The sequence below is a fragment of the Varroa destructor genome, unplaced genomic scaffold (assembly GCF_002443255.2).
Source record: "Varroa destructor unplaced genomic scaffold, Vdes_3.0 BEIS01000005.1, whole genome shotgun sequence".
Taxonomy (NCBI): domain Eukaryota; kingdom Metazoa; phylum Arthropoda; class Arachnida; order Mesostigmata; family Varroidae; genus Varroa; species Varroa destructor.
This window is the reverse complement of record NW_019211458.1, coordinates 5,802,535-5,814,207: the sequence shown is the minus strand read 5'-3', so window position 1 is coordinate 5,814,207 and position 11,673 is coordinate 5,802,535. Positions and strand designations below refer to the sequence as shown.

Below are 11,673 nucleotides of genomic sequence, written 5' to 3'. Positions count from 1 at the left end.
GCTGATTAGCTTTAAAATGTAAAAAGATTCTTATGACTTTTTTTTATGTTTTTGTTTCTATGAAGCTAAGTAAGTTTTACAACGCATTTGCAGCAACATGAGCGTAACATTTTCGTGGGAAATCACTTGACCGTGGTTACGCTTTACTGCCAGTACTTTAGTTACAAAGCAACTGCCTACGATTCAAGCTCTAGAGCCCCACACATATTTTGTTATTAACACTTGGTTCCAGGTTAGTGGTAACGTTTCGTGGTACTGTGCCATATTCGCTTAAATACAAAATAGGAGTAGGTCTTTTTTAAAAGCTTTTTGGAAATTTAATGGATTTTATTGCCTACAGTAATACGTCACGTTGAAGAGGTGGTCGCAACGCGAGTTTCTGGGGGCTACCTACCCCTATGGCTCCCAAGTCGATAGGACGCCTCACAATTCACCATGTAAGTTACAAATGCATAAATTTAAAAAGGGATATCAAATGTAGATAACGTTCGTAAGCTAGTAGATTGAAGAATAAACAAAATTGATTTTTGCTTTGGAAAAAAAAAAGTGTTAAATATAGCTCTGTCTTAATGAAAGACGCGTCTGTAGGGCTGTCAGTTCCAATAGGAGCTGAGGGCCAAAAAAACAAAAGGCTGAATCTGCGTTTCTACAGGAAGTAGCAGATTCAGAAGAAGTGAAATGCCCATTTTTAAAATTTAAAAAAACTGAATGCATATTTGTCCACTGATACAAGAACTATTATTTCGGGGTGTCGTGGGCACGAAGCAGGCAGGACATCGATATCACAACTTCTAGGCGCCAGGTCTGTCCTTACCTTAGGGTCAGTTGGTCCTGAGTAATCAGTATTAGCTAACGCGAAACCCTGTCACAATAGATTCGCAATAACCCACCTTGCGCTTGGCATCAATGTCTCATTCATTCATTTCGTTGGATTCTCAGCTCTGTAAGCAAGAACGTAAAAGGAGAACAGCCCTGAGAACAAGGGACTACAGAGTAACACTTAAGATCCGCTGTTTAAATCTCCCTTAAGAAAGGAGACTGCTCAATGATTTTTGCAGTGTCCATTGCAGTGCAGTTGGTGTTCAATCTTCTTACGAATGCAGCTGGCGGAGGTGAAATGTGTGCAGTAATTTCATGTTATGCGATAATTTTATTTAAAGCTTAAGCCCCACCTAAAGACACACTGCAGCTCTGCCATGCGGGGTATAGATATATTATGCTCTAAAATCAATAGACCAATCAACCACATGAGCAAGGTTCGACCATTACGGAGCAACTCCGCATACAAAAGACTTGTATTCATTTTGCCTGATATTTGCATAATATTTCTTGGAGGATTGAATCAACGTAATGGGTAGACACGACGGAAGCTTCAGAAAGGAAGGAATGTATCGAGTGCAAACTTAAATTCTCTCGTTTCGAAATATTTTTTTACAACAAGAACGAGTCCCTCCAGAATAAATGACTCCAGATATTTTTCTCTTCGGCAACATATAACGGTACTGTCTAATGTGGCGAGACAAAACATCGGAGCTACGCTACGGTCGGTACTGGTGTTTCCCTCGCCTAAAATTCGACTCGCGCTATCATTGTATCCTTCATTCACATCAGCAACAGCTTTGCGCGTTGTGACGAGGGGATTTAGTTCGGGCCCCGCAGACGCCAACTACGCTTCACACAGGATAATGGGACGTACCGCAGTAGCGAATCCCTCTTTTGCTTTGGCGACTTTGGTGATGATAATTTTGTATGCCGAGATTTGTCAAGGTGGAGTGTTTAATTCAGATGGCTCTTCGTATGGTAATCAGGATGGATATGAGGATGAAGAATTTGAAAATTTCGAATCAGGGCCGTTTTTGCCTGTTGTCCCTGGCATTGGCATGGGCCTAGATCCTAGCCAACTTCAAAATCTTTTAAGTTCTTTTGGTGAACCTGAGGTGTATGATATTCCTGCGGTATCCGAACACGTCTACGGATCTCCAAGCAAGGTAAATCGACATCTTATATGGTGGCCGTGTATTTAGTTTTACTGGTAGCCGGCGAATTCGTTGGGTAGTCGAGGTTTAGAACCCGCACCGTGTGTACTACCGAATGTCAAAACGTCAGATTTCAAAAACTGAGCTATTAAGATAGTATCATTGCGGTGGCGTTGCCTAGTTGCAGACGTGCGAATTATATTTACTGAAAGGTGTTTAATATTGGAAATCAGAATGTTAGATGGAGCGCGACGTTTCAATTTGTAACGTATCTTTTATTGTTTACTTATTCCTAAATTAAGGTATATTAAGTTGTGCAGCTCACATGTAGCATGCTACCATTACCTTTCAAATATCTCGAAGGACGTCTGACCTGGTAGCAACACAAGTCGAAGCCTGCAATATGCTTTCAATATCAGGCAATATATTACGAAAACTTTTCCTTTCGAGAACTTCCTTTTTTTTTTCAACAATATATTAACGAACATTTTTCGAGTTTTATTCTCTGCTTCTAGTCTGACACAAAAAAACATGTTATGATTGCCTAACCAGAGAACGCGCAGTTTAAGAACACAATATTTGAACAATTGTGCCGAGGAGGCAGATGGTATACTTTGCCCACAAAATCATAAACAAAATCGGATGTTCTATGACTAGCTTTTTTCTTTTTGTACGTAGAACGTAGAGAGGCAAAACATATTTGGGAAAGTTCATTCTTACATTTTTTTATATCTAGTATCCTAATGTAGTCTATTTGTGTAATAAGGAGTTGTCTGGCGTTGGCTATCACGCGTTAAGACCATAGCAGACCCGAGCTTTGTGAGCTGACCTAGCCATAAGACGGATACAATATAATATGGCAGGCGATAGAATACGATTTAGCATGTGAGACACGCTAAATTGTGGTTCCTAATGAGCAATTAATAACTTATTTCGCACGTTCTGTACGATGCACGTATTCCATGCACGTTACTCACTCCTTTGATCTGAGCAAGTCAATAGGCTGGGAGCCGGAAGTCAATACGGTTTAGTTCGATTACAATATAAATGAAATATCGTTATATTATTGGTCAAGTAGAATATTGTGACAATGTGAGCCAAGTTAACATATGCCATTCCTGCAAATAGCTCATTTAACAGGTCTTCCAACCAGGGACGGCTAGCTGATTCAGCAAATGGTTTAATAGGTTTGATCACAACAGATGCAAGCTATCAGAAAAGAGATATAACTGTAACCGTTCATTAGTCATATCTCCCCTAAAGAGATTGAGATCTCTACAGAAAATTGCTTTTTCTTTATATAGCTTTTGTACTATACGATCTACTAGCAACCATTTTCATTTAAAATTATTATTAACTAGAGAGCTTTCAATCAATAATTGCAATAAAGCTTTGTTATATAGCATAGTGAATCTGCTTATAGAGTTATACGAGATGATTGTTTGTGTACATACAGGGAAGTGGTAATTGTACGAATGCTTTCTAGCAGATAGTTGTAGGAGTATATAGGTCGTAATATATTACGGTATTGACCTAGCCTAAAATCTCAAGGAAGTCTTTTCTCAAGCCATTACAACTTGGGATGAGGTCGTACAGAACCTACAATCGACAATAAATGACAGTTCTCAAAACACGGTTTGCGAAGGCGTGCGGTACCATTAATGAGGAACCTCAGCAGGTAGACAAAAAACAGAGCAATTAAAATATAGTAGCGGGCATATGAGCTATTAATGCCGAATAGTGTACCGAGTATCCATGCACACTCAGTGCAGCTGCTGACCTGGCATCACCTGAATTTAACCGGAGCAACGCAACGAAGGTATTTGAATAGATCGAGCTGATATGATAACAATAACCAATTCATTCTTATAATCCTATCTTTTTTGCATATTTTTTTACGTCCGCGTGCTGCTTATTTCCCCACATTATTTTGTCTTTACCGAGCTGCTTCGTCTGCTCTGGCCGTTTTCGTTTGCAGTTATTGTCAGCAACTTATTCTTTACGAAGTTTTGCAATTGCCTTCGTGTCCTAATATTTTCGAAGACAACCTACTCTGCGTACTACTTTTCCTTGTAAAGGGTGGGCTAATGTCAACGCTCCCGTAATGGAAAATAGAGGCAGGCAGTTTAATTGGAAGTACACATAAAAACGATGTGAGCTACATGTCTTTTTAGGTACTGCTCGCGTAACTCAACTCATTTTGGATATATATGTGGTCTTATTTGGTTTAGACTTAATCGTACCAGTTACATTAGCCATACGCTTGGGTTAAATTGTGTTTTTTTTGGCAGTGCTTGGTATACATTGTCCTTCACATAGTCTGACAGGAAAATTGAGAGGAGTAAAACTACAGGACCAAAGTGGACACTAGATGTCACTGCCACGCAACGGGGTCAGCTGGCTCGGAAACATGGCTTTAAGTAGATGATTTTTCTTGGATATCACTAATTGCCGTCTTTTACAGAAGCTAAAGACTGTTTACACCCAATGTCCTCATATTGGTCTACAGAAAGTTTGCGACACGTTTGATAGAATTCACCAGTGACGTTGCTGCCGTTCCATCGCCTTGTGCGAAGAAAAAATTTAAATAAACCTACGCTTCACAAGCCCCATGTTGCTCGATACTCGCCGTTGGGTTCTCCAGACCGCGGGTCGAATGATTTTTTTCCATATAGCTAGACGGCTAATTCATTTGTGTGACTGTGTGATACATACAGCGTGAATGTCACAAGGAAAATTGCTAGTATATGCTTTGCTTTTCAATATGCGATCAACGAACAAAGGAAAATTGTAGGGCCCTGTAGCTGCCCAATCAAATGTAAGATTAAAGATGCAGCTTATGATTTGAAGTGCGCCGCCGTATTCCTCGATAGGCCTAGTTGTTGAAGCACGATGTCGCGTCGAGACTGCCGGATCGTCATACAAGATGTTTCGTACTACAACAGTGTTAGAGCTTGTTTGTCAGGCTCTTGGTCTCCCTACCCTCACTCTATCCCCAAATGAACCAGTCTCCTTGAAGCTCTTCATTGCAACAAGTGGGCCTACCCTATTATGACAGGTTTTTACAAACAAAAATGCTGTTCCAAATCGATAACTTTTTGTGGTCGTGAACCGTAAACACTGCCATACTAAAAATTCGACAGTCTGTGAGCTCCTGTTTACAAACGCAAAGATGAGAGAAACAAAACGGAACGCAAGAATTTAGCCCACCCTAGGATTTCAACGAGGCGACTTTAATGACATATACGGATTGCTAAACGCACGCTTTCCTTCTAATGGCTATAAATAGCACTTATTGGTGCTCAATGCAACCAGTACCACAGGCATCATAAAGCAGGATCAATGGTCACTGATCATTTTTGATATTTAAACGTGACAATGATCTTCCTCAGACATGAGGACTTTAAATTATGTGCCGCTAGCAGATAAAATGTGGCTTGTAAGTGCTCTCGCTTTCTCTAAGCCCGAAGGACAAAAACGGATTGCCATAGTCAAGGATGCTTTTTTCCGAAAGCGAGGCTTGGATTGTAGGAACTCTGTCGTTCAAAAACCGCATTTCGCATTTAATATGTTGTAAAGGTATAACCCAAATACTGAAAATGCGGGAATGGGTCTTCCGTGAACGAATTCTAGACTAGTTGGAAATTCGTGTTGTGTATTCCACGTGAAATTTGCGGAATTACTGGAATCAACAATAAACCCGCCTCGAACGTACTATTACCATAGACAAAGCATGATTCAATCTCTACCGCTAGCCGGCGGGACGCTAAACGAGGAAATAGCGTCGCTCTCGAAAGGAATCGTGTTCGGTGGCAATATCGAGTAGGGTCGGACGTAGGGCGATGGCAGTAATTCAAATGGCACCATATGCATTTGCTTCTATCGTTTACTCGCTGAAAATAAAACACTCAATGCAGCCTGCCATCTAAAGTTTCTCAAGAGATTCATGATTAGTTAGCACAACAATCTGGTTGCTTGGTGACTATGCCAAGCATTATTGCGATATTATTAATATTATCACAATATTCAACGTTGGCTTGAACCAGTTTATTCTATCGATTCAAATCCACGTGACTAATGATATGTTCTAAAAAAGGCTTCTGAAAGATAGATATATTCGATTTACGTTGAGAAGTAATAGATAGGGAAATTGCCAGTGGGGATGCTTATAATTGCAGATCCGTCCAGAAGCTGGCAGAGCACTGGAGCAAGCGTCAGAGAAATCTCCTTGATTTTTTTCTCTGATCTATAGTCATAATTCTAGCCCAGGTAGCTTAAAAGTTATCAAAGTCTATCAGATGTGCTCGTAACAGTCTAATACTCTGACTTTGAAGGTTTAACTGGTAAGTTGAGTAACAAGCTAACTTATGTGTTCGTTGTTACTCGCCACAATCGTTTTCAGTCTCCCAACCAGCTATTCACTCTTCTTTGCCAAACATTTTCAGGTCTCGTCTTAGGTTTAGAGATTGCATAAATTTCTTAAAAAGCTAATTGGCCAATAATCCAAAAAGGTAATAATCTATCGTGAATCTGAATGCAAAAAACATCGGACCCAAGCTTTTACAGGCCGACTTCACAGCCTCTGCCATATGCGGCGCGGCATTATCGTGGAGAAGGATGTTTTGCCCTATCTATTGAGTCTTTTTGTATAGCCGCATTCATTCAGTCCAGCGAGGCTATGTATAGATCTTTGTTAACAGTCTTGTTCTTCTCGAACATTCATGTCTGCTAACGAGCCTTCTTGTCCCACAAAACATCATGTTTTTGAATGCTGCCACCAGGTTCAAATTCGGGCTTTAGCGTGTACCTCTGTTAGTGAATCTCTCATTCCCTTTTTTAATGCCGACGAAGTAAACGTACCACTTCTTGTTATAATTATTAAATCTGCCATTGTGACTGTGCGTTTCCGAGGCCGAACAAGATTAATTGAGCAGCTGACAGCACAACCAGGGTCTTAATTTCTGATAAAACTCTCCATTCAAGGTTTTTGACAATTAGTCTGTAGTTGACAGCTTATTTTTTTAGCCAATTAATTAGCTGTTTGCCGTACATTGTCCTCATCTGTCGCAAGTGGCTGACTACGATTGGGTACACCCTCCAGGTGTAAGATTAAAGTTTTGGAAGTAGCAAACCCCTTTTAGTTCCCGCAGTTATAGAACCCACGCTGTACACAGGCCACATTAGCAGATTATAGTCGCTAGTGTCAAAAGCGTAATTAGCTTGCAAAAGTGCATTTATTATACCTGGAAAATTTATCTTTACCTCAACTTGACCTTAACGAAAATTCGATTCTTTGCAAAACGCAATTACAACGGACGTAAGAGGAACAGGAAAGTACTTTCGAATGGAATGTAAAGCTAAACGACGGGTGAAGATCTACAAGAAAATTAATATCAATAACAAACCGAAATTGTTGTATCTGCCCATAGAAATAAACGTTTTAGTTAGGTTAAAAACAATTCTAGATATCTTGGTAGTTTAATCTATTTCGATACATAATAAAACACATATAATTATTCTACAGAGTACAAGTGTCGATATCGTAGTGCTTACTCTGTCAAGCGAGTCCATTGTTTTAGACTTCAACATTCTTAAATGTTGCCTGCTTAGGTTAGATAGCGTTCAGCCTTAATCATTTTCCTTCATAACCTTTGAAGACACATATATTACCTTGTTTTTTTTTATATTTTGCTTTGTGGGCTTTGATACAGTGTTGTTGTTATGTTCGATTGTTACTCAAACGATCGCGTACTGAAAACCTAATTTCCGGCAAGGGATACACTCTACTGTAGACATAACTATAAAAACTTTGCATGCGATCAGCGGTAGCATTCTCTAGTGCTTCGAATAACCACAATATATAAGAATCGGGTGTATTTAGAGAAGTGTACACGTAAGAAAAGATTTATTATATTCAAGATTTTATATTAGATGGTGATGGTGATTGTAATTTTCGGCATTCATTATAGGTGGTAATAGGCGGCTACGACGGCCCGATAAAGAAGCTTCAAGGCACGATTCAAAGTTTCCATCAGGTGCGAACGATAGATAATGGAGGACATGCTGTAGAGAGTTCTATGCATCGTTCAATCGACCAATATGTGGGTAAAATGACTTCTCACCACAAGCGCAGCGAATACGATGACTTCAGCTTCCCAGCTGACTGGTAGAGCAGCGTGTTGCCCTATACATCACGTAGGCCATTACGGAGTTGTGAACCATGCGTAAAGCCTTGACTCATCTCAGCGTTCAGATAATTTTACATTTTTCCAGTAGTCGATTTGCTGCAAATCTAGGATTATAGCTATAACATGTGAACGATTATATTCATATTAAAATGTATATTGATTTCTCTAACTATACCTATATGGGATGAATCAGTATGGTTGTACGCGTAGATCTCTGATTCAATTGATAATATCGGTTACAAACTAAGTTAACATATCACGGATGAAAGACAAACCTGGAAAACGCTCAAGACAATATCAACTGGATACGTGCACTGTTTGCATTGAGGCCTGACCTACCTTGGCTTACTTTAATTATTTTTGCCTCTAGAATGAGGTATCGTTTTTTTGTTATTGTACCGATGAATAGCACTATTAAGGACGTATGTGAGGCATTGCACGATGAACTTAGAATCTTGTAAGATTTGAGCTCTCGCTAAAGCGAGATTATTGCTAATTAGCGCACCTTAAAATAACGACTTGTCTAAGCTCTTAATACCTGTCTGTAAATACCTTTGTGTTATTTGTAAATATACTCAATTACATGGCCGGAGGCGACTGGTTCGAGTCCCGCGATGGAAGATTTGGCTTCGCCGAACTTTTAATTCATGGGCGTGATATTAACAAATAAATAATAACAATGCACACAATGTTGAACTATCTAAATGTATTTTCACTTAGAGTTAAGCACGTTAAGTGCCCTCAAGGCTTACAAAAATGAACGGAATTTTCTTAAAATATGTATATAGACAAGCTTAATATAATCAAACAGTCTTTCAGATCCCTCGAATTAGCGAATGCTTACATGTCCCTCTAAAAGTGCAATGTATACACACAGACCGACTTTGAGACTATTGGAGATCAACCCTCATAGTTTTTCATCGATGCGAACCTATCCGTTAGCAGCAGCTTTCTCCTCCTGCGTTTATAACGTGAAAGGTACAGATAACAAATTTACTGCTTTCCACGCCTTCCTTACATCTTCGAATAAAGCCTGTACGCCCCTTAATTCAGCTCCCACTGCTAGATACTGATCGAAAATACTATTACAGGGTTGTCTATCAAATATAGATCCTATTTTCGCCTCCAGGAGGTCCTAAAATTAGGCGTGAAATCGCTTCCGGAATGGAAAGGCTGGATAAATCACGTCCCACGAAAAAAACATCAGGGTGCCCGTTTACAAAAAAAAATTCACCAACTACCGTGAAATAGATTACTACTACTACTACCCTACTATCAAAGTTTATTGCTATGAGTGAGTTCCATTTTGAAGTAATATCATCACCATTATGCCAAACACCACTTAAGAAGGGCAAGAACCTTCATGCCCCCGCCGGCTGCTCTCGTATCTAATTTCACCGTTTGCGGTCTTTTGTCGCCCTTTTGTTGCACAGGGTGAAGAGTTACAATAATTTTTATAAAGATTCAGCAATGTTGTGACAAATTACGATAATATTCAAGTGTGTCTGTGTGTGTGTGTGTGTGTGTGTGTGTGTGTCTCACTACAGTCGTTTTCAAAATACGTGCGTCTGATGTTCAAGGTACCTAAAGCGGAAGAGCGTGTCATAAGCACTTCAATCAACCCACTCCTTTCAGATCATAGTGTTTCAAATCTATCATCTCCCCTATTGTAGGGACCCAAAAGAAAATCCTGATAGACTGGTGGTATTATGACCAATCAAAAAGGATTCTCTTATGAAATATCTTGCATTTCTGAATAGTTTAAATATCGTTTTGTCAAAAAAACTTGGTAAAAGTTTATAGTTAAGTGGACATTAGCACATCAACAAGAAAATCAGCGTAACGATTTTTTTCGCGTGGACGAAACGCACACCCGAACACAATGCATATTTAAAACGAGAAAAGCGGGTGACTACATTCAAAGGTACACACCTGTATATTAGATCTCTGCGAAAATAGCATCACAAGCGATACAAACGTTTCTATAAACAAGGATCACTACAATTTCTCTAAAACCCAAAAGCAAACCAGTGAAAATGATTATTTTAAAAGTCCATGACCCAAACAGTATTCTTGTCGAGTGCTGCACGGTCTTCTCTCTTGAAATGAATAAACAACATCGAGTAAAAGGTCAAAATAAGGGAAGGGTTACATCTAAGCAACAATGTCTGCTACAATCTATAAATGAATGCATGAATGATGGCCGATTCACGAAAGCTGGTACATTTACTGCGTAGACATTCAACGCAACGAAGCGTTAATTTCTTGATAAGTCTTCTAAGCTCACTTACGGTTGTTAGATTGTGCACCTCTAAACAATCAATCCTTAAATCAGTTATTTGTAATCCGGCGAATGGTAACAGGTGAAACACGGTGGTTTTATTATGATTTGAATTGAAGATTACTTGTGCACTGCTCCACCCAATCCGGCATTGGCCAGAATAAGCGAGCATTCTGGATTCACATTGCCACTGCCGTGGTTCTAAGTTTACATCTACAATTATGCCAATAGAGATACTATTGCGTCATCATTCGTTGGGCTCGGCGATACTGGTAGTAGTTGAGTCTGATGTTAGTTGTTCTTGCAGTGAGGCCGTTGATAGCACTAGTGTGTATTACCTAGGAAAAGACTCGAGCCGTCGGTGATGGCATCAGCTGTTTAGTGAATTACGCAGACAGTCCCATAGCTCTACTGTGTCGTTGGTATTGTTACTAGAAAATATTTTTCTAGCTGCGAGATAGGCCACTACTCCTGGCCGCTAGTAAACCTATTTAAGAGCGTTAGTTGACGCTGCATGGCTGTATCATATCCTGTTAAGTACCTGTAGAATAACAAAAGTAATGACGCCAATGACAGCTAGCCAGCGACAACAACAAAGACTACGCCGTCACAGATTGCAATGGTAGCATTTTCACCGTCACGCTGTTGCTGCATCAACGGTAGTTTTATTTGAGGAAGTATATAGAAAGAGGGAAAAAAAAAAAAGACGGAAATGGGGTTTGGAAATATCTGTGACGGAGAAGACGACAATGTCAAAAACTACGAAGAAGCAGAGAGTACGAAAAACAAGCGACACTGCGGCATCGCCACAGTGTTTCCGCTGCGGGGCTCTTTTGGCTTGGGGTATCTGGTAATGTCTGCGGATACCAGAGAAAAAAAATCGATATTGCAGAAACAGCTGAACGCTAACTGACGGTATCCCGTTAGTTAAGTATTCTTTCTCGTTAGCCTGACTACCGATGCTGTGCTTAGGATCAGAAGGGAGAGCAAAAAGGTTCTGCTCGTCAGTGAATTTCGTCACTTATTATTGTGGTTATCTTCGCACAAGAAGATTTCGTTCTTCGAAGAAGAACGATATGAAGAACAATCGTGATGGCGAGAATGGCTTCGATAGCAATAACAATGGTAATAATATTTCGAAATTCTAATTAAGTAAGTATGAGGCCTATTCTCGTCGCTGTTTTTTGCGCCATGCAAAAAACGGTCGTTTCCATGGGCTTCACTCACT

At 39.9% G+C, this 11,673-nt stretch overlaps 1 protein-coding gene across 1 annotated transcript; it reads left to right on the top strand.

Annotated features, from left to right (window-relative positions):
• Positions 1–1,643: 1,643 nt before the first annotated feature.
• LOC111251729 (uncharacterized) lies at positions 1,644–8,863 on the top strand. The gene is made up of 2 exons (XM_022808631.2): positions 1,644–1,988; positions 7,946–8,863. Exons 1-2 carry the CDS (start codon positions 1,686–1,688, stop codon positions 8,144–8,146), a joined length of 504 nt encoding a protein of 167 aa, XP_022664366.1. The 5' UTR covers positions 1,644–1,685; the 3' UTR covers positions 8,147–8,863.
• Positions 8,864–11,673: the final 2,810 nt, after the last annotated feature.